Source organism: Sander vitreus, chromosome 15, assembly GCF_031162955.1.
Source record: "Sander vitreus isolate 19-12246 chromosome 15, sanVit1, whole genome shotgun sequence".
Lineage (NCBI taxonomy): Eukaryota > Metazoa > Chordata > Actinopteri > Perciformes > Percidae > Sander > Sander vitreus.
The window spans coordinates 19,509,171-19,533,181 of NC_135869.1; the positions used below are offsets into that span (position 1 = coordinate 19,509,171).

Consider the following 24,011-nt stretch of genomic DNA (forward strand, 5'->3'; position numbering starts at 1 on the left):
TGTTTCCATATTTTCACCCTGCAGGACACAGAATATATTTCTGCTTCTCTTTGTCGCTCACATATTCGTCAGAAAACATCTCCGCCCATGATCGAGCCAGACCCATTGATAAGCCATTTGTCAGTGCCAGAAATGCATGAGTGCAGAGAGGCATATAGGTGGATGTTCTGATACGTTCTCTTCATTGGTACATTAAATAAACATATTTAGACATAAATCCATCTGGAGGAATACACAGTAAACAAAAACAGATATTAAGTAGTACAGTTCACTTAAGCTAAAATGATCAAAGTAGCTTTCATCATACAATACATCAAAGTGTAACAGAAACCCATTTCTGTGTACCAATAAAGACAATTGCCTCTCACTTTTTCTATCTATTCTATCATCTGGAATATGAACTCTTGACCTAAGAGCATCTCAGAGCCATGTGGTATCTGCAGGACATTAGTTAACATCACTTACCTAAATCCACTGTACGTCGTTTAAATACTAAATACACGTTTCCATCTCTTTCTAGACTATTTCAGATTTGGAAGCCCAGTTGTCGAGTCTACGTGAGGAAATCCAGGGAGCCCATGCACAGCACAAGCAACAGTTGGCTGAGATGGCATTACTCCGGGAGGAGGAAACACAAAGGGCATTCCTGGACAAAGAGGCATCCCTGGAGCGGCTCCGCTCTGACATGGATCGTATCCGTGGTGACCTTGAGGGAAGCCACCAGCGGGAGAAGGATGCTGCTCAAGAGAAGGTGGGTGAAGGGTAGGAGGGAAAAGATGGGAAATGGCCAGTTTCCAAAGAGGATGCTGTCTGCATAAATCACGTTACATCACTCGCTATTGTCTGTGTGGATGAATTTCTGTTTAAAAAAGGTTGCATAAAAAGTGACACCCTTATTCGTTCACTAGCAGAAACTAAGAAAAGTGGAGAACACTCATGTCTGAAAGACCCACTAAACACTGAATTAGGGAGGAAAAGATGGGCAGAGGGAGATTGGCTGTGTTAACCCATGCATACAGTAGAAGCTGTTGCTAGAGTCGTGGTGGACTTTCAGCCTGTGGTTGCTTCTAGTAGATCTAGAAGATGTTTTAGTAATATTCTTGTTCAGGCAAACTATGTTTTGTATGTTTTCTACGTATCTCCCACTGTCTCTCTGTATGTCTGCCTCTGTGAATGTGTCCTTCCCCCATAGATGTTTGTTAGAGGACATGTGAACAATGTTGTCTTTATCAAGATATTATTTTTCATCAGTGTTGACTGTGTGTGTGTGTGTGTGTGTGTGTGTGTGTGTGTGTGTCTGGGACTAGTTGTATAGCACTTTTATCCAAAGCTTTTTACAATTCCCTCTTTCAGTCTCTCACGACAATGGCAGCAAGCTACCATGCAAGGCAAGTTCAGTGTCTTGTCAGACATGTAGACAGGAAGGGGCCAGGGATCGAACCGGCATGACCCGCTCTAACTGCTGAGCCACAGCAGGCCCCCAGGGGAGGAAGGCTTGCTCAGGTTCATCACTGTAGCAAAGGTCTGCTGCTGTAATGTGGGTGCAGTTGTACAGATCAGTACATCTAAATGTTCGCACATCCAAGTTGGGGTTAAACCTGTCCATATGTCCTCTCCCCAGGGTGTGCGTCTCCTCTGTCCAGATGCACCCACCGACTCACAGAGCCACCACATAAAAGCCAGCTCGTTACTAGTATGACATTTTACTACATCCATGAAAGCTGAGTAAGGTAACAGTGCTGTCAGCATCTACACATGTACTTGTGTATTTGTAGAAATTAAGTGTTTTGGTTGACCCTCTTACCATCATGGGATATACTGTTTTGACATGAACACACTAGTTAGGGCATTGGACTTAAGGGTCAGTCACAGAGTGGAAACCAGAGCATTTCAGTAGAGCTATTATCCAGCGTTGCTTTTTGCTATCTTAGTGAGCCAGGAAGTACTTCAATTAGAACTTCTGAGGTTCCCTCTCTCTTTCTTCCTTGCTTTCTGTCTCATATTCTCTTCCCTCGCCACTACAGAAACTGGACCCACAGCTGGGAAATCACCCATAATCTTGTGCTGGTCTAGCAGGAAGCTGACCTAAGGTAGTGTTGATCAGAACCTAATCCCTCGGCAGGTCCCATCAAAGAGAGCATTTTTCATTAGACACCATCCCACGCCAGCTGCGCAGCATTAGCCCGGAATGCAGGGACCTCCAAAGCACCCACCCGGCCGTTTTGGCTCCATATGGCACACAGAACCAGGGGTACTGAAGGGAGAGAGAGCCGAGGAAAAGAGTGTGCTTATTACAGTGTAATCCTCATTTGAAGAAATCAGGCTATTTTCTATCAGTCCCCTTTTTTTCCTTTTTGGATATGTGATGACTGTTTTGCAGCTAAAAGCTATTTTATCTTTTTGGCTCACTTTAATTCCTCTCTCTCTCTTCACACTTTTTGTATACTTGGAAAAAATGACCCACGGTTGTTGGGGAATCTGGAGTGGATTCAAGGCAGTGATGCTAAATGTTTAACTTAGACTGATAACACTATAAGCAATGTGCTAGTTTCACTTTTTATGAAAGAGATTAATGATTTCTCCATCCTTTTTAGTCAGCTGAAAGTGCATGCTTCTAAAAAGAAAACTCACCAAAGGTTGAACATCTTACTTTTCCCCTTTTTTTTCTACTTTCTAATCTGTCTCCAAGTTTGACTTCAGAGTGGGCAGGGAAAAGTTTCACTACTTTGTTGCACCCTCTTTTTTTTTTTTTTTATACACAGGATTGAAGTCAGCCAGCTCTCAGATCCATATTGACTCATTCGCCCTGTTTTGTAAGCTAAACATTTCTCATTCTTTTGATGCAGGCAGAAATGCTGTCCTCTGCAGTCCACCATCCTCTTGGAAGCAGAGCCTGGGCAAACCAGCTTTTCCTCCTTGAACACATCTCCTAGATCCTGCAAAAAAGGGCCAGAGAAATTGGAAAAATGGATTCCCATCAAAGACACATTCGTTTAAGGGAGAGACAGAGAGGGATACAGGGGGATGTTTTGGGAGTAGACAGTCAGCTGTTGGAATGAAATAATGAGAAACAGACGGTCAGATAGTTCCATACATTTGAGCTGCACCAAAAAGAAAGGAGGAGAGAAGGAAAAGTGATGGAGGTAGGCTGAGTAGAAGGTGTGGGGGGTTTTAGTCTGTTTGCTATTGAAGTTTATCTTTGTAAGTGTGTGTGTGTGCGTGTGGGTGTGTGTGCGTGTGTTTGTGTAAATGTGAGTGAGTGAGTGAGACTGAAAGCACACAACCCCAGACCTCCCAATCTCTGTTCTCCACTGAGGGGCCTGTGAAGCTGCCTCTGCCTGATAGAAGCCTCATCTCTGGGCTACAGTTAGCACGAATCCTGCCTCTCACACACACCACCTCCTTATCTAACGTTCTTATTCTCCTCCACACCTCCATCATCCATCTCTCTATAAAGAGTTACCAGAAACCAGGGCTGGGCTTTAAGGAAGTGTAGGAATATGGTTTCTTACCACACATGCACACACACTTTTCTGTATGATCCCTAGCATATAAAACACAGGTCATATTTGCAATTAGTGCTTGATATGCAGTACTTTTATGAGCTTAAAGTTTGGTTAGTGTTGAAAAGGTCTTTGTGTTGGACCTCTTCACCTCACACAGCTTTATCGTACTCCTTGCTTGTCAATACTAGAGATCTGAGATACTGTGAGACAAAAGATCAGGATTGATAGGAAACGTCTGGAACCTTGAACTAATATTTTCTCTTAGTCTGGAGAGCATGGCTTTTTGAACTGCTAGAGATTAGACACATTTTGACTGATAGGTTTGTGTGGAACCAGGTGTGTGAGTGAGTGTAAGAGAGAGGGTGTACACTGTACTCACTGGCTCAGGTGATAGAGCGGTTGCCTACCAATTGGCAGGTTGGTAGTTAGATCCCCGCTGCAGTCCCATGTCGAAGTGTCCTTTGGCAAGACACTGAACCCCAAATTGCTCTCTGATGAGCAGGTGACACCTTGTATGGCAGCCTCGGCCGCAGTGTATGAATGTGTGTGAATGGTACCTGTAATATGTAAAAGCGCTTTGAGTAGTCGTTAAGACTGGAAAAGCGCTATATAAATTGGTATGTCACCATACATGTGCATAAAAAGTGTGTATTCAAAAAATACACTCAGTGACAGAGGACACTTTCTGATGATCCCTCTGGCAAGTAGTAGAAAATGAGTGTGTGTGTGTGTGTGTGTGCGTGTGTGTGTGTGTGTGTGTGTGTGTGTGTGTGTGTGTGTGTGTGTGTGTGTGTGTGTAAATGCATGCATGCCTACTTTCACTTCAGATCAAAGGGACAGGACATTTCATCAAACACTAACCAAGTGTGACAAAACCACCTGGAGGCAAACATCAGCCAATGAAAAAGCAGCTTTTGGGCATACATTAGCCAATCCCTACTCCCTGTGTCACAGCACCAGTGTCCCTCTGGGTATGTCCCATGTGACTCCCTTGGCATAAAAGGCGTGACAGTACTCACTCTTTCTCTGGTACGCATGCACACACATGAACACAGGTTGAACATCAGAAAGCTGAGGTATGAAAACCTCTGTTTAGCAATTAGTCTCTTTTTCCCACAGGATTTTTGTTTTTGGGATCAAGGAAGCAGTCTATGCACATCCACAAACTTGAGGGGTTCTTCCTCTATAGGTTAGGTTGGCTTACACAATGTATGCGATATTAAGTCCCCTAGCTTGAGCTGGAACTAGAACTTTCTTTTTCAGATTTTGTCTACCAACTCATTCATTTAATTTCATCTGTGGAAAAACTGTGACCGTCGCTTAAAGTGCTCATATTATGCTCATTTTCAGGTTCATAATTGTATTTAGAGGTTGTACCAGAATAGGTTTATGTGGTTTAATTTTCAGAAAACACCATATATTTGTTGTACTGCACATTGCTGCAGCTCCTCCTTTCACCCTGTGTGTTGAGCTCTCTGTTTTAGCTGCAGAGTGAGGCATCTCACTTCTGTACCATATTTGTTGGGAGTCGCACATGCGCAGTAAGTACTGCTAGCTAGTCAGTTGCAGAGTATGAGGGAGTGCCACGCTAGCAGCTAGGCGAGCATTATAACGTGTGTTACAAAGTGACGCACGTTTGTCACGGAAGTAAAGGCTGGACTACAATAGAGCTGTTTGGATCAGTTTGTGAACAGTGTTTTCTCTGGAAGATGGTAAGTCCCTTTGGGGTGGACTTTGGGCTTTTTCACTTTGTAAACCTATAATGTGCACAAAAATATATATAACACGTTAAAGGAAAGGGGAAAAGCCAAAAAGCACAATATGAGCACTTTAAAGAAAAAAGAAGAAAAACTTGTTTGTGATCAGTTATACAGCTGGAGAAAGGATTGCAGTGGCAGTTTGGTACCTCAGCTCAGGCAGTGTGGTACCTCAGCTCAGGCACAGACTTCAAACCCTCATTTAAGTTGTTTGGCAAAGGAAAATCGTCTGTATATAACTTTTGTTTGTTGTGCTATGCACAAAGCTGACTAGGCGATCTTTTCATGTGGCTGGAGAAGCATCTGCTTTCACACGGTTTTCCATGTGTGGACACATGTTCCCCTGACCATCATTACATGTGGTTTGACTGATTGGATCTTAATGTGTCTTCAATGTGTTCGTGTTGCATTCACATCCATATTTAGAGCTGTGCATTTGTGAACAGACCACCCAAGATGTTTTAGTGCAAAACGTGCACACAGCTGATTTCCCAAATTTTCACTGAACACGGTGCCAGTCTTGTTTGCTCTGTGCTTCTTTGCATCAGTTTGTGTGGATCTATGTTCTTAATAGGTTTACACCAGTAATGACTTTGTCATTCTTCATCTCTACCTATGTGTTTGTTTTTTATTCGTTTTCATTGACACAAGGAGAATGTCCACAAGCAGTGATGACAACAGTGTCAACAAACTAGATTGGAATCTGTATGCCCTCGTAAAACTACAGAGAAGTCTTAAGTTTAAACTCAGAATGCAGGAAGTTAAACCAGGGATTAACACAATCTTTCTAGTACACCCATTAACATTTCATAAAACATCCATATCAGTCCATTTACACTAGCTTTGATCCTTTGTACTTTCAGCCTCGGCGAGTGTACCGTTCTCTCTCTCAGCCAGAAGATGGTGGTACGAGGTTGTTGTCATTGTTGTTGTTGTCATATTGACGGCTTGTTATTCTCTCTTGCCCACTGTCACTGCTGACTTATTAAGTTGGTTCTCTGCCATTTGAAGATACACCAAATCACATTATTTAGTCGGTCATGGATTAGACAAGGAGGAGAAAACATAGGCTGAGGGATGATCAAAGTACATTCACAGTACACTAACTAAAGAATAAATGGGAGACAAATAGATGGGGGAGGCAAAGCCATGGAACTCATTTAAGGGGAGAAAGTGGTACATTTTAGGATGTTTAGTGTAGGGCATTTAGATTATTGGATCTATGTGTCTGCTGTTGGTATATGTTTACATCACAGCTGCTTCACAAACACATTAAAGCGTTGGTGTAGGAACATATGTTGTGTGTTTGTGTGCGTGTACGCATGCCCGGACCTATCTGAGCTCCTCGTTTCCTCAGTGCACCATCGGGCCCGACGGCGAATAGAGAGCGAGAGAGTCACCCAGCAGATGAAAGAGTCAAAGTAAAGGCTTTGCCGTCCCAAAAAAACATCACACAGCTCCCTTGCTCACTTTTTGAAGTGATCCAAGAGGAGGGAGGGAAGCGACACACTTTCTCAATCGTATTAAAACATGGCGTCAGGCAGCTCCCATCTTGTTGCACGCTATAGATTACACTTTGGTTTGAAGTGGAGTTTTAAGTGGGACACCATGATATTGGGCTCTGTTTTTTTTGGGGGGGGGGGGGTTAAGTTCCTAATTCAACTCGGCAACATCCTACATCTGAACACCAGGCAGACTTATTGATCAAAGTAGGGATGGAGACATAAATAGATAGTTGTGAGGTCTACCTTGGCAGAAAGACATAATTTCAACACAGTTCCAACAAAGTTCAATGACCAATTGAAAATAAACGTAACACCGCTTTCGCAAAATTGTTGCTGTCATTACTTAACAGTCATCATTACCTTTGCCTATAACATAGTTTACACACATCTGTACACAGAAAGCATGAATGATATACTTTTTCTGTGGTTTTAAAATCAGTTCACCTGCTTATGTTGAAGCATTCTGTGATTCTGCAAGCGACTCCAGCCATTAAGCATTCACAGCCTCAAACTAACTTGTTTTCCTGACCTTATGATGTGTGTTAGATGTTAAATACGCTCACACTGATGGTAATGGATTTAATTGGTTTTCAGATACCAAGAACTGGCTGGTTGAGTGTGTAATCACTGAACATTGGGTATGTTGTGTGTCTGTGTGTTTTAATGTATGTTCATCTGTGGTTGCCTGCCTGTGTGAGCCTGTGATGCATTATTTCTGTACTGCGTGTGATGCAGCTCTGAAAGTGAGCAGCAGGGATTAAGAGAATCACTACTGACAGGCAGTGATGGTAAACTGTGAAATGGAAATAAAGTATCTTGTCATTACAGCACCAACTTTCACTCTCACACACACATGCACAGCAAGACACCAATGATTACAGACAAACGAGCAAATAACATCTCCAGGCTCTCCCTCGCTGGCAGATTGAACTCAAATTGTTATGAGAGACATATAGTGAACAGAGGATCGTTTTGAATGCTTACAAATACTGCTGCCACTAAAAGGGAGAGCATCTCTTTGAAATCATGTTTTTTTGTTGAGAAATGTATCCCACAAATCAGTTCCCTACTGTGCAATATTACATCATGTTGTGTGCAGGGTGAAACTAGCAACAGGCATAAAAAAGAGGATGTTTTGTGACTCGTCACTTTAAAAACATTCCTGCCCTTTTACCCAATCACCTGTCAATCTGTTGTCCTTTTTATGTGTGGTGTGACATCACCCTTGCATCAGTTTTATATCTTCTGTCAGAGTTCAGCTTTAGAACGATGCTGAAAACCATAATTGCTCTTAAGCAATGTGAGATGATTGGAAACATATCGAAGAAAAATGTCATATGGAGGCAATATTTTGTCCAGGACTATAGACTGCATTGAACAGATTCTGAAAATACTGAAAACGTTAACACACACACACACACACACAGAAGTTATGATATGTTGGCAGGATTACTCTATTGAGAACTGTTTACTGTGGTTTATTCCTCCATTCCAAACAATGGGACTGCAAACCTTGAGCAAATGTCACTTCCAAAAGATTAAACTCTGGATGTGTGTTTGGCCTTCACGTGTCCTGTTTGTCCATTGTCTGTGTTTGAATAAGTGTGTGTGTGTGTGTGTGTGTGTGTGTGTGAAAAAGTTGTCACCCGTTTTCCTAAACTCCCACCAGTCCTTTTTTAGTGTGCACGTGTCAGTATGTGTCTATGTATGTATGTATGTGTGCGTGTTTGGCCTGGTTCCCACTGCAGATTATTAATTAAGTTCTGGTAAGCGGTGCATGCCTTGCCTTCAGATCCACTTCTAGTCTCTTTAACACACACGTGCACACACACACACACACACACACACACACACACTTCAAAGCAGCCGCACTCCACACAGCTAGGATTAAGAGGCGATTGAAGAGCCTGATACAGCCTCAAAGTGCCTTCAGCACAAAAATGCCTTTGGCAGGGCACAGGTACTCTCTTTGAAACTGCTTACACACACACACACATGGCTGGGCTTTTAATTTAGCTCTGATTTTTCCTTTGTATTTGTCACAGACTTACTGTACTATCCAGATCTTCATCTATTTCCAGCCATTTTTAATGTACGTTTAGATGGTTGAGCTGTATGATGTTGTACAATGCTTCCTGCTAAATTCCCCTGAGTGACTTCAGGGAAAAAATGAATAGGCTAGTAGCAATCTCTTTATGTTTTTATGAAACATCTGAGCCCGTTTGCATGTCAATATGGCCATATGTTTCCATGAATACACTCACATGTGTCATATACAGTACAGAGTCACACACACACACACCTCATTACATCACAGTCAATTACAAAGTTGATCCTGATATATAACTTTTTTCACTACTGAGACACATTTAAGTCTCATCCTTTCCTATTATTTTCAAGAAAATCATGTTTTTTGTTCTTTGTGATGATGTTTTTCTAGCAAATGTAGGTTGCTTGAGAGTTACGGTAAAACTAAATCTAATAATACAGTAACTACCACAGTGTCATCTAAACTGTAGCCAAGATGGAGCAGTCTGGCACCATTAAAGGGAGACAACAAATGTGTTGGCTGTAAAGAAAGAAATTGAAGGACTCCATTTGCACCCCCTCTCCCACACACAGTTCTTTCTCTTGCCTTTTCTACACCCTTCTTTGTCTCCCCCTCTCTCATCAGCTGCTATAGGGCCCCTAGGGATGAGCGGGCTGCCACTCAGATCCCTGGCACAGGAAGACAGGCCGGTATCCTTGGTGATGGCTCTGTGTTTCCGTGGTGACAGGTGTGTCCGCTCAGAGCAGGGTGGCGGTGTTTGTCAGGAAGTGTTTGGAAGGGGTGCAGAGTCCAAATGCAGCTCAGGTGTTGATGGCTGCGAGGGGTGCGTTCAATGAAACAGTGTTTGTTAGTGAGTTGTCCGTCTGTCAGTGGCTGTCAGGACAAGAGAGTCAAGCGGGTGTGTTTGAATAAGTGTGTGTGTGTGTGTGTGTGTGTGTGTGTGTGTGTGTGTGTAAATCAGGGTTACTGCATTGTTGGCTTGTGTTTTCGTAGGTGTTTTTATATTTCCTTCGTAATCAGGAAGCTTTCAAGAATTAAACACGCTTAAATATAGGTGCGTTATACTTTGTTGCTTACCACTGACTCATCAATGGCATTGCGGGATGCTCACTGGGGAATATAGAGCAGGGAGTTTTAAGTTGATCAGCATACCCTTAAAAGACTTGCCTGCCTTTCAAATAATGACCTATATCCCCCAATAGTTCAAGCCTTCTCTCTGCAGTACTTGTATAGACCTTGTCACTGTGCGTACAGGCAGCTATCTACATCCCTATTGAATTCCAACACTTCACACCTAATTATCTCACTTCACTGTTTAGCCTCATATTGAAACTATGGCATCACAACACAGCTAGCTAAATGGAGGCAGAGCTTGTATTAGACACTTGCAGTCTTTGTTTCCAGCTGGCTAGCTTCCCATAGAGAAACGACCGTAAACAAAGAGACGAGCGCCGCTCAATAAACTCCTAACAGCAACAATCTCCATTCACTCCTATTCTGTCTCCCCCGTTTTGTGTCTCCCAGCCTCTCCCGATCATCTCTTTTTTTCTCCCTATAGCTAATTGGCAGCAACGTTTTAATTCCCCGCTTCCCCCCCCCCTCCCCCCTTCTTGTTAAGTGATGATTTGTTGGCAGGTGATCAAAGGGGAGTGGTGCCCGTGGTGCCCACTGTGCGCCATGCCCGTCACTACCTGCTGGCACACATGAGCACTGGGACTGGCGCTGTGCCAAGGGGCCACAGGCCTGCACAGCGGGGGCACACTGCCAAGAGGCAGAGGTCAATATGTGTGTGTGTCTGTGTCTGTGTCTGTGCGTGTCTGTGCGCGCGCGGTTGGGAGGGTAGTGTGTGCATGCATTTCCTAACAGAAGATTCAATTTCAAAACTCTCTATCTTTGTGTCTCTCTCTCGGTCTCTGTCTGCATATCTCTTTCTCACACTCTCCTCTCCCTTTTTATTGCAGACCAACAGCAGGTTGAAGCAGATTGAGAAGGAGTACAGTCAGAAGCTCGCCAAGTCTGCCCAGGTATTCAGTTTTTTCTTTTACCCTTCTTTTTTTCCCCTCTTTCATTTTATATTCCTCTTTTTCCACTGAACCCCTTGAAAGATTGGACAAACTGATGGAAGAGATGAGGAAGCACATATGAAAATACAGACACACACACACACACACACACACACACACACACACACACACACTCTCTTAAACACACAGCAAGCCACCCTGCCCTTTACCCTTCAGTTGATTTGCCCAGACACACTTGTGCACATCACACACACATCCCATATCTGCCATGAGGTTTGTGCAGAGTTCAGCAAATAAATGTACACCTAAAACATTGTTTGTATTACATAACAAATATTTAAAGCTCTGCTGTCTGGCTTTTCTCTTTACCGTTACTGTTCTGTATTTCATCTCTGTGTCCAGAGGTGTTAGAGGTAAAAGCTTTCCTTCGCAGCTCAGACAGAATTGTGTGAATGCAGGACAGGTTATGGATGTTTTGATAATACAAATGTTTGCCCTTAAAGCTGCACTAATCAATATGGTGGATCCAGCTGTGGATGGACATGTGCCCCGTGCAGTTGTGGGTTTGGCACCTTGCTCAAGAGCACCTTGGCAGTGCCCAGGAGGTGAACTGGCACCTCTCCAGCTACCAGTCCACCACCATACTTTGGTCTGTATGGGGACTTGAACCCATGATGTAGCCTCTGCAAGAAGCAGAAGTATAAATCAAGATTAAAAGATCAGTTAAAGTCCCTACTTATATTTCACACAATTATTTGCCCCCTGTCTGTTTACTTGCACCAGTATCCTCTTCCTCTCCATTCTCTCTCCCGTGCCTTTAATAGCTCTTTGCTCCATACCTGTTTCTCTTCCTCATGTCATGGCATCGTCTGTCCACACTTCCAACCGAGGCCCATATGTTTAACATTACTGCTTGTCTCCTCAGACTGAGCCCCATTTAAAACTGAGGTAATTCTTCTCTCCAACCAGGAATATAACTTCCCAGGACACACTCTGTCATTCTGCAAAATGTCTCAGAAAGTTCAGGCAGCTTTTACCTCACCAGTTTAAAAGATCAAAAACACCCTAAGTAGTGTTTACATTACAAAAGAAAAGAGTTTTCTTCTTGATTATGTAGCAGGGTAAAATATCACAATCATTTGGCCGTAATTGCACCTCGTTACACAAAGAGGAGATTCAAAGGGGAGGGGGGGAGATGTTTTTTCTTTCTTTCTTCTCCTCTTTAAATCCCCCCATTTTGGGTTGGCTGGCAAAGGCACAGAGTTGAAAGCGGGGTTGACAAGCAGATGTTGTGAGAAAACGGTAGCTTATTAGGTTACACAATGCTCGACTTCAAAAGAAGTCGGATGCTGTGCGAAAGTTCAGCCATGTTTGCCTGCTTTGGCGTTGTGGTACGCCACCGCAGACAAAGCAACAAATGATTAATCCTCTGTTTTGGGAACACAAAACTGGCACAGGATCAACAAACAGCACTCTCTCTCTCTGACAATAAAGAAAAGTCTTGGTGCGCAGAAGTCAACACCTTTGTTGAAGTGTGTAGTTATACACAGGGTTATGCTGAAGGTGTGGGTTTTTGTGCAAACATTAATATGCTTGATTAATGCAGGGTATTTGTCATGGGCTTGGGCGGCTTTGTTTTAAAAGGTAAAGTTGGGACGGGTGGTTGGTGTTGCCTACCCCTTGGGGCAACTCAGTCAAATGTAAACAAGAGGCCTTTGAACCTCAAAGGCTAACCCAAGTTGTTAACCCCTCAGTGTCTGACAGGGGGCATCGCTCTTGAGCTCAACTGCATGGCCAATAACCCAATTAAAAACATACATTATCCTGAGGGGACTGGAGACGCAGCACATAAGGGTATTACGTGCATGCACACACACACACACACACACACATCCCTCTCTTGCACGTTAAGTCTCTGCTTTTGTCTGTCTTTCTCTGCCTTTCTCATTTGCACACGCACGCGCACACACATTTACACAGACTATCCTAATTAGTGTCTCTCCAATCCTGTGTGTTAAGCATCTAGCTGTGAGTGGTCCTCCTGGGTGACCTGTGAACTGAACAGGGCTATGCTCCCTTCCCTCACTTAATGATCTGGCTACAGTGGGTGGTAGCTGTGGTACTGGCGGGAGATCATTACTTTATCCCTGACCGTCCCACTGTGGGTGTAGGTAGGTGGTGGAGGGAGTTTGCCATGGGAGGCACAGTACATGAGAAGTACCATGTTCTGGAAGAAAGAGGTTGAAGTTCACTCCATATGCAAATGTACCTCATTTAATGTACCGCATGTATTAACCAAATAGGACGTGTTGCAATATTTATTCAAATGTAGGGATGAACCCACAGAGAATCATCACCCGACTGTACAGCTTTCCTCCGCTCTACACAGCATTTTACTGTTCATCAGCGCTTTGTTCTGGTTTTACGCCCACAAATTTACTGTTCTTCTTTCACTCTCGCTACTCTCCTTAGAGTTGTTTTCAGTGAAAAAGCTCTGTAAGCCACCTGCCCAACTCAAAATAGCAGTCCAAGTTAAGTTGTAACTCTCGCCAAAAGGCAACCTAGGGTCTTTATGTGAATATACCCGAGTCAAACTTTCGTTTAAAAGCATATTTAGGACGGAAACGCCACTTTTAAGATTCACTGTATTCTCGTTTTCGGTCAAATGGCCTTTTGAATGGGAGTGCTAGGGGCACTACTATGATCGCATCAAAATCACTATTTTTAAAACACTAAGAAGGCTCGACACAACATGAAACTTTGCTCGAAGTATCACCAGGGTCTCTACACATGAACTCGAGCATTGAGAACATTGTTTGTGTACACAGAGTTTACTAAAAAAAAAACGGTTTTGAACAACTCACTTTAGCTGTTGGTTTTTCCGCTCGCCGCCATCTTGCCATTCAAAAAGTGTCGATCTCCGATTGCAACGTAACAGGGAGGGAGAGTAAAGAAGGAAAGCTCCTAAAGCTTAGTTCCATATAAATGCACGGATAATTTGTTGTTTTGTTGTTAGTGAAAAACATTATTGACCTTGTAGTTAAAAAAGGAGCCTCATATATGAATGACATTTCCTCCTATGGAGTCCGTTCATTCACATTCGGAGATCGGAGAGCGTAAACAACAACAGCTAAAGTAAGTTGTTCAAAACTTCTCTTTAATAAACTCTGTGTACGCAAACAATGTTCTCAATGCTCGAGTTCATGTGTAGACTGTTGTGTCGAGCCTTCTTAGTGTTTTAAAAATAGTGATTTTGATGCGATCATAGTAGTGCCCCTAGCACTCCCATTCAAAAGGCCATTTGACCGAAAACAAGAATACAGTGAATCTTAAAAGTGGCGTTTCCGTCCTAATTATGCTTTTAAATGAAAGTTTGACTCGGGTATATTCACAAAAAGACCCTAGGTTGCATTTTGGCGAGAGTTACGCTTTAACAAACTAGCTGGTGAACATAGTGGAGCTGGTCTAAAAATAGTTTTAAATTAATAGTCGATATTCTGTCGATTAACTAATTGATTCATTGACTTATTATTTCAGCTCATTTGTGCATGCCAATGCAGTAAATAGCTGTTCATTTCTGAAGACTAAACATTTTTCTTGCACTTTCTATTTTGTTCTCACCTCACTATTTCAGTTGCTTAACAGATCATAGGTGTGTGCAGCAATTAGGAGGTCTGGAACCAGGCTACACTATTTCAACATCCGCCACCAGGTTTTCACACTCACAAGCATTTTATTTTCGCAAACAAGTGAATTAACACAAGACCTGCTCATTTTTTATTTTTTTACCTCAGGCTCATGGAGAGGTAATCCTGCCTTTAGCCATGAACAGAGCTTGCTAGCAGGCTGGGGAAATAGACAAGTCTCACCAGACCAATTACAGAAGGCCTGGCTGTCTATCAGACAGGAAAAAAAGGTGCTGTATTGTATATATACTGTGTGTGTGTGTATGTGTATATATACATACGTATGTGTATATATATATATATATATATATATATATATATATACATATATATATACAGGAATAACAAGACAGACAGCTGAGTTCACTAGTTTAGAGTGCCACCACCGCCTGGGAGCTAAAGACCAGCAGCTGCAGGGAATCCATATTGTAAAATAATGATTACGCCCAGAAATGATGTTCCCATAATAATGTGTCATTTGTTGCTTTCATGTGGCTTTCCTGCTGACAAAATAAGCCTAATCTCTCTCTCTCTCTCTCTCGCTCTCTCTCTCGCTCTCTCTCTCTCACTCTCTCTATCTCTCTCTTTCTCTCTCTCTCTATCTGTGGTTGACCCGCACCACTCTAACTCCCATACTCCCACACAGTGTGCAGATTCCAACAGTTTGAACACGGTAAACAATTATCTGTCTAGCCCAAAGCTAGCAGCAGCACTGCTCCCCACCACAGCCTCTGTCTCTCTTTTTCTCTTTCGTTCCGTTCCTCTCCCTCTCTCGTTTTACTCTCTCTCATCTTTCCTCTGCCTTTCCCTGACAGTAGCTTAAATAGAATGTTAATTTTGACTGGAGGATTTCAAAGCCAAGGCAGTTCCTTTTCATCTTGGTGTGCACTGCAAGTTCACCAACACAAAGTCACTCCGCTCTTCAAAAAGGAAGTTGTTTTTTCCATCCTGTCTATTTTTTATTTTTTTTACTTCCCTCTTCTCTTCTCCCTGCTTTCACTGTGTCTTCTGTCTCGTCTCAAAAAAGACACAAAACATGAGACTCTGGGAAAAAGCAGTGTTTCAAGGTGATTGTTACTGCCATCCAAATCCATGACGAACGTGAAGCACATTTTCTATCTGATACAAGTCATTTTGTCAGATGAGTGAAATGAAGCAAATCAGCATTTTGTTGAGTGAACATGTTTTGCATTTTGCAACAGGTTTTCTCTGCACTTTGAAATTTTTTTACTGTGTCACTGTCAAAAGTACATATAACTTATGCACCTATGCACTGGAAAAAACTTTCCCAAGAGCAGATGGGTCCATTCCCCAGTATGTCAACATGTCTTTTTATATACTCACTGACCAGTGGGTCACTGTGTGATCAGTTGTCCATCTGCTGATTTTCTGTCAAATTAAGAATAATTTTTTTCCCCTGTCTCTCCTCTTCTCACCTATAGCTAATTGCGGAGCTACAGACATCTGTCTGTGACTCAAAGGAAGAGGCTGTTCGTCTGCAGCAGGCAATGGCCAAGCAGTTGGAGGAGTCCAACATTCGATGGGATGAGGAGAGAAGGACAATAACTCACCACGCTGATAGGGCCAACAAGGTCAGTGTCGTGCACTTAGACGACTTAATCACACTTAATAATTGCATCTATAAACATTGATGAAATGAGACACAAAATGACTATCAGTAGGTGTGAGGGGCAGAGCAATATTACTGCATTACCGGAGTTTGCGGCAGCATATTAGAGCCGGGTCACTTTACCTGAAATAAAGCCCCCCCAATGTCCACCCCCCAAGGACATTAAAAGAATTTATTGCAATTTTAGGGTTAAAAAGAGAATTGGTGCTTCTCTGTCTGATTCAGCTCAGTGGTTGACAATGATTTATTGATCACAATCAGGGTCCAAAATTAGCACCATTTACTAACTAAATGCTGGTAAAATATGTGTTAGTGGCTGGTAGATTTGCTTCACTCAGTAGTCAAAAAACAGTGGTAATCGATTGAGTGGCTTGTAAAATTTTAACATTCACTAGCCATTTGGCTGGTGGACAACAACGTAAATTTTGGACCCTGATCACAATCTATGCTGATTTACAGTAATGAATCAGACAGCATGTCACAATTTTGGGAACAATGAAAGACTTTTTACAAGTTGGGAAAAGCACAAAATCAGTCACAATAAGGTGGAATGTGTGAGTATAAACTTTTTCCATATTGGGTAAAATGTTGAAGAATAGTTTTGACTTATATTTTAACATCTGATCAGAGAGTTATTTAAAAAAAGAAGAGCAGAGAGCCAATGCCCTGCCTCTTTGCCTGTTTGCTCCTGTAAAACTTCTTGTTCATCATGTATCATACTATCATAAAGCACTTTAAGGGGCTCAGAGTGTAAATCTGAGCACACCAGCTAGAAATTATTGACTGGGGCATTGTAACCCAACTCCCACAAAAACCTGAGTTTGCATGAGTTGTTTGGTACGTAACCTATGTATTGCTTACTTTTCTTTTTACTTAACTCTTTTTACTTCAGAACATGTAAATACACTATCAACTATAATTGAAGGGATAAAAAAACTGGACGGCTGGCAGCATCTTCACCAGCTTTGGTCTGTCTTCAAGGTGTCTGCCTTTTTATCAGTTTATCTCTTATCTTCCTATCTCCTTAATGCCCTAGCAGTCTTATATACTTCCTTTCCTCTGTCAGCGGTCTTAGTAGTGTTCATCTGCAAAGGCAAACCTTTAGACTTAGAGAACGGGGGGGGTCTGTAAACTACATCTTTAAAAAAGCCTTGTCTGGATTTGACTTTTATGGAGTAGACAAGGGTCGCTTTTTTTTTTTGTTAAAGCACGGTCACGGTTTGTATGTATGGGCTCTGTCATTTATATGGCTAGCTGCAAACTCCATAGTGTCTTTAAGTGGCTTGTGTGCTCTGTGTCTGGCTGAACCTTGTAAATCTGTCTGCTGTACCCCACTTCTTTAGTCAGAGCCTCTCTATATCATTACTGTCATTCTCTTTCACAGTTAAACTCCTTTTTTAAGCATTCACACTATTTCTCACTTCATTTCTTTAAAGCTGTTCTAATTAAACTTCACATGTAGAACAATATTAGTTGATACAATTAAGAGATTAGGAATGGGAAAATAGGAAAAATGTCTCATTGTCCGTTTGACTTTGATGTGCCACTGCTTAGTAATTGAGACACTACTAGCCCCTTTAACGATTCCGCAATAGTGCCGCAAAGAAGGTCTGCAGTTATGCAGGCTTTGTTTATTCACACAGAACCAAGCAAAGGCGGCATAATGTGTGTGTGATTTCACATAGCATGCCGGACTTCCGGGGGCAAAAGAGGCATGACGTGTAACAACAGCGTCTGTGTCTAGTGTGTGTGAGCCAATATACACCGGTAATCAACCTCCCGAACCCGACCGGACCCAAAAACTGCCAACTTTATGCATTATAAAACGGCTGCAGCTCTCGCGTTTGTATGTGTTTGAGAGAGGGAGAGAGCAAGTGGAAGGGAAGGTGGACTATTGCTTGCAATGTTTCTGTAAGTTATTAATATCTTCGGCTACTCGGAATGCTGCTTTGTCACTTTTTTATCTGCCTGTGGTCGACTTGTGCATCATACTGTATGTATTCCCGCTATGCCAGCTTCACCTTCCAAACAGACGTCTTTGTGTGGGCTCTGCGACTAACTCCCCTGCTGGCTTAACAACTCTGTCCCCCCATTTCGTCTTCTTAAAGGCGCATCATTCCCGCCTGGAACAAGCTGTGCGAAAGGAGCTACTATATAAGTAAACAGTAAACATGCCATAGGTAGCTCAGAGAAACTGAAGTAAGCTATAGAACACAGTTGTCATGCCTGTGACTGTCTTACATACAGTGCAACACATTGTTTAATGTAGATAAAACAATATTTTGTTAATTTCTTCCGATCTTTTACCTGCTCTTCATCCTCCTCTGTGCCGATTTCTCTTTTGGACTCTCAGGATCTTTTATTCTTCCTCTTGCCCTAGCAACCAGACAGGGACACAGTGGTAGTTGATTGGGTGTGGCTCACTAAATAAAGAGTTGTTGTGTCTGGGATCAGGACATTTTGCCAAACACAACCTTGTCTGTTTGTGGTTTGCAGCTGCCTCATATAGTAAGGCGGCAGATCTGTGAGCCTCCTTTTAGCTCTCCTCTCCTTCTAGGCCCTATGGCCCAGGCCCCCCTTGCTCAGAGTTTTCTCCTAAAGCGGCCAGTTTACTCTAAAATGGCTTTCCCCAGCCCTGCCGGCTGCTGCACACCTAGAATGCCTAAAATATCAAATGCATTCCATATGCAATTGATAGTAAAGGCTGGTGCTGGTTCTGTGGTCCAAACCAGTCAGTCTTAACCCAGGCAGATCTTTTCAGAACCCTTGTCTCACTCATTTATAAACACATTCACTGTCATCCTGTGTTCAGATAATCAAAAAAGCTTCAGACAATCATTTTCAGTGGAACTACACACACACAAAGAACTGTAGAAGATGAGCTGCTGACTTTTTTATGTTTAAGTACGCCCAATATGAACAATTTATTGAATCATTTTTGTATTCCTGTTTCACTGAAGGGAGTCGTTACCTATTCACAATCTTTGCTTGCAGTCTAAATGGAGGACAACAACTACATAAACATTCTATGATGAAGTTACATACACAATAATTAATCTTCATTTACCATCATTTCCATGAAATGTTTGTCTTTGTTATGGTGGATGACTCTGACCACACCTGCTCACATTGTGTCTCTGTTGCTTTTAATCTAACTACCGTGACACAACAAACACACACACACACACACACACCATCTCCTCAGTTGTAGGCTGTCTTACAAGACACAGGCCATGGCATCTGTGTTGAGAGCAGACAAAGGCTTTCTGTTTCCATTATCTGTGTCCTCATTATTATGATCCCCCCTGTATTAACCACCCGCTAATGGGACTCCAATTAATAGTTGAATTGCTTATTAAAGCCAGACATTAAGGGAAGAAGAGAATCAATGAGGGAGAGGAAGGTAAGATTGGTCAAACAGGAAATAAAGAGACAGAAAATTAATAAATATTTGGTGAAAACTTGAAAGAAGAGGGAGAGGAGATGGATGAGATGGTACACAATGTAGGGAAAGAGAGCGAGGGAGAACCAACAAAAGGATGGAGGAAGTTTGAGGATTGAGACAGCAAACAGAAGGACAAGGGAAGAAAGGGGGAGAGAGAGAAAACAAAGAAATGGTGGAGAGCTGTCAGTGGGCCATCGAGGGAGTGTGTCGCCTGCTGACATTGTTTCCATGCTGCTCACTTCAAAGGGCTCGGATTATGAAGAGAGCGAGGGGCTTCAGACAATGGGAGGGGAAGAAAATAACATCAAAGTTAGCCGCGCATTTGAATTGGGATAATCCCAAAACATTTGTTCTGAATGCATGCTGCACCGGATCAGATGTCCCTTTTTTTTCCTCGCCAGCCCCGTTCTGCTGTTTCTAGCTCCATCTGTGGCTCTACTGCACTTGTGACTTCTTAAATGTGGGTGTTAACTGCAGAGACCTTTGTATCTCGTAAACCCCATTTTTTAGAACAACGGTAGTACAGTTAAGTATGCTTATTATGTGGGTTTTTTGTATAAGTGACGTTTAGATAGCATTTGTGTGTGGTGTGTGTGCACATATAGGTATGAGCGCTTGTGTGTGTGTCTTGCATTGCTGGCCCTTCTCAGTTTGAATAGGAAATAGACTATAACTGTTGCAGATGTGAAGTGCGCAGGCTGTTTAGTGCGATGCCCCTGTCCAGATTAATGAGAAGACACACTGTTGGGCACCAAGTAGCTTTGCTGTTTTGGCCCTCTGATGTGAACTTAAAGCTCAGTTAGAGATTTTCTTATAATAACTATGTGTAACTTTTTTCTATGTGAATGGGCTTTTTGTACTGTAAACTGTGAATGGTTGTGAGATTCAACAAAATGCTTGTGTGGATTAAACAAACACATCCATTCATCCATCCATTTAAGTTGCTGTGTCACACAGTGGATAATAAATAAAGAGAAGCTAATGTTATGAAGTTTGCCCTTCCAATGTTTCACCTTACTTCCTGCCTTTGTTTCCTATGAGTGATCTCTCATATGGAGTTGTATTAGTTGTATTTAGGTTACCAATTATCTCATAACAGTGGGCAAGGCAGGAGTGGGAAGTTTTAATGCACCGGAACCAGGCCAGTGTCAAAGGACTGTGGAAGGTGAAAACAAGATGAAAGCGTTGTATTTGCTTTCATCTGTCCAGTCTATTCATATCAGTTAAGGGGAATGGGAACCAATATAGAGGAAGCCAGTGTAGTGCATTGGTACATAGCCAGCGTTTGGGTCAGAGGATTATTCACTTCCTGATGTCATCTGTTTCCCTACGTGTGGTATAAAGTGTCTCATATTGTAGATGTTTTTTTTTTCTTTATGAGACGCAGGGGGTTGAGGTGAATGTGAAGTTTAATAGTAAGGTTATTGGGATTACTTGAATACATGATGTGTGCTTCTGTGGCCGTGTGCACTGCCTGTGTGTGAGAGTGTATGTATGAGTGTGTGCCTGAAATGTGCAGCTGCCAAATCTGACAGAACTCAAGCCCACATTAGCCTGCCAAGAGAAAGGTACAAAGACACACACACACACACACACAGAGGCCTTGTCTCTTCTCTCTCTCGCACACCCTATATTTCCAACTCTGTATCTGCGAACTCTTTCTGTCTCAAACTCTCTGTCTCCACACACACATACACAAGCACACATGCTCACCTCGCCCTGCCAAAAGGAAGAGATGGCTGGTGAATAAACAATGGCACTCCGCCCATAGTGTCACCCGCATGGGCTTTGATCAGCACCGCTGTTCCTGCTCCCCACAGCAGTGCTTCCTGTCTTTCTGCCTGCCGAATGCTACCATGCATTCGCACACGTGCACGCACGCACGCACGCACGCACGCACGCACGCACACACGCACACACACACACACACACACACACACACACATAACTTAGTGTTCATGTCTCATTCTTATACATGGGCCTACATATACCATCTCTCTCCCATTGTCTCCTCACTAAGTCTTTATCTGTATCTTTCTGTCCCTCAAACTCGCACACAAACATATCTTTGAATTAGTGCCCCTGTCTCTACATCTTTCAATAGTGTTGCATTTTCTAACGTACACCCACATATGCCCAGTGTTTTCACACACACAGGAATACACACTTTTGATCCAGGCCCATCCAGCAGTAACTTCAAGTGCAAGTCAAAGGGAAGGTCCTGTTAGTGTCCTCTGGGTGAAGTGACAGCAGACACATTACATAATGCAACAGTGACCATTGTCTCACTCTGTTTGAGGATGAGAGTGAATATATGAGGTGCACTGTTCTTTGTACATTTGACAGTGTGGGGTTTACATTTCATTGTCAAATTTAGATGGAATCCATGTGATCCAGGTGCTTTTGTTTTTATGCATGCATGCCAGTAACAAGTGGCAAAGCGTGTGTGTGTGTGTGTGTGTGTGTGTGTAGTTGTAGCAGCTGCAGTTTGTCTGTAGTTATATATGCATTAGTTTCTGAGAGGGTTGAAAGGATGACTTTGCCTGTGGGAAGGAATGGCAGCAGTGGATCAAGAACAGGTGTGCTGGATACCCTCTGAGGCAAAGAGCTTTTTCTCTTCGTGTGTGTGTGTGTGTGTGTGTGTGTGTGTGTGTGTGTGTGTCTGTCCACGTCCTTCAACGCATCTCCATGTTCTTCGTGTCAACCTTGAACTTGAACATTTGTGCACTGAAGTTTGAGCCATCTGTGTTTCTGCCGCTTTCTTTTTCTGTGTGTGGGCATGAATACTACTTTCACAGTTCATTTTTACTTAAAAGTGTTAAGAAATGTTTCCAATACTAACATTAAATCTAATGACTCCCATTAATATGGACGGGTAGTACAACCAGTGTCACTGAGAATCAACACCTCAGTCTGTGCAGACTGTTTTAACCTTATCCTTGTCCAATAAACCAAAACGGCACCTCTGTGTATAAAGTTAGGGGTGACTGCTCCCAGTTACTGCACACTAACTATCCAGTGTGTGAAATGGCAGAGAGACAAAGCAAAAATAGTAACTGGTGAAAACATCAAACATTAGCAAGGCAAGGAGATTTACATAACTCAGCTGTTAGCTGACTAAACTTAGGTTAAAAGGTGATGAGGTGATGAGAAAGAGGTTTCCAGTGGCATGTCCATGTTACTCCGTTTTTGTCAAAATTTGTAAGTAGACAATTATTTACCAACATATTAGCCTTAATAAGTTGATAATTTCATATTGTTTTTAGCCTAGTGTACTATAATTCACAAAGCCAGTGTGTTGCTCAGTTATAGCTTGATATAGCTATGATAACTACTTTTGTAGAATCCTGGGTATAGTCCGTAAGGGGCTTATGTGGCCATTGTGCTCTTAAATCCTAAAAGGAGTGAAGAGACTAGTGCTGTCAGTAAGGCTGCACTCCAACTTCCAGTTCAGCCCTGCTTTTTCCTTTTATATTGGCACTAGAAATGTCTCATCTTGGATCTGTAAATCTATTATGTGAAGGCTCTCTCACTCACTCACTCACTCACTCACTCACTCACTCACTCACTCTGTGACTCGTTTTATGTATCTATGTAAGCACCCATCTGCCTGTGTGTGTGTGTGTGTGTGTGTGTGTGTGTGTGTGTGTGTGTGTGTGTGTGTGTGTGTGTACAACTCTACATGTGTGCCTGGTGTTGGCTGATTGATGACTTTTCCGGCTGTGGGCAGATTCCCGGCAGTGTTTGATCCACATATCAGAGGAGGTGGAAGTAGGAGAGAGATAACATTCCAGGATGCAACTAGGGAACGTGGGAAATGGAACAGCTCATAGAGACCATAGTCCATTCTCAGACAACAAACGGAAATTACTCATTAAACCACAGGCCTAATGCTAAGTACAAAGAAACCATGACGGCCTAATGTCTTGTGCTTCCCCGTTTGAAGAATCCCACGTGCTGACAAATTGGGATGTAAACGGAAGTAGACAAGCTGCCATTACTGCGGTGGCACCTCACTTATAAACTTGTGTATAACACTCTAATGTATGCAAGGGATTTCACTATTTAAGCTATTATGTCAAGAAATCTGTCTAGCAGATCCTGTAGAACCGTTTATATGTTAAAAATGTAGTGCGCAAACTCCACACAGCAGTCTCACATCCAGACTGTGGAGTTCTGACAGATGAGGTACATTATTTTTTTTACAAAAGTCTGTGTCATAACCAGTATCAGACTAGTTGTTTGAGACTGAATAACCCGCACATTATACCTTCATCGGGTCGGCCAGTTAAGGCGATTGCCGACCGTGATTAACCCAAACATCAGCCACCGAATTCGTAGTTAAAGCTGTGTGGTCACCAGGGGGCAGAAATACAATTCAATTCAACACAATTTCAAAGAAACACAA

The 24,011-nt window shown here is 42.6% G+C and overlaps 1 protein-coding gene across 3 annotated transcripts in view; it reads left to right on the top strand.

Annotated features, from left to right (window-relative positions):
* Positions 1-24,011, top strand: part of cep112 (centrosomal protein 112) — a 104,029-nt gene that overhangs the window by 66,386 nt on the left and 13,632 nt on the right. For all 3 annotated transcript variants that reach the window (XM_078269857.1, XM_078269860.1, XM_078269859.1), the window contains exons 21-23: positions 521-751; positions 10,780-10,842; positions 15,971-16,120. In XM_078269857.1, coding sequence (XP_078125983.1) covers positions 521-751; positions 10,780-10,842; positions 15,971-16,120 — 444 coding nt within the window. The remainder of the gene's footprint in view (positions 1-520; positions 752-10,779; positions 10,843-15,970; positions 16,121-24,011) is intronic.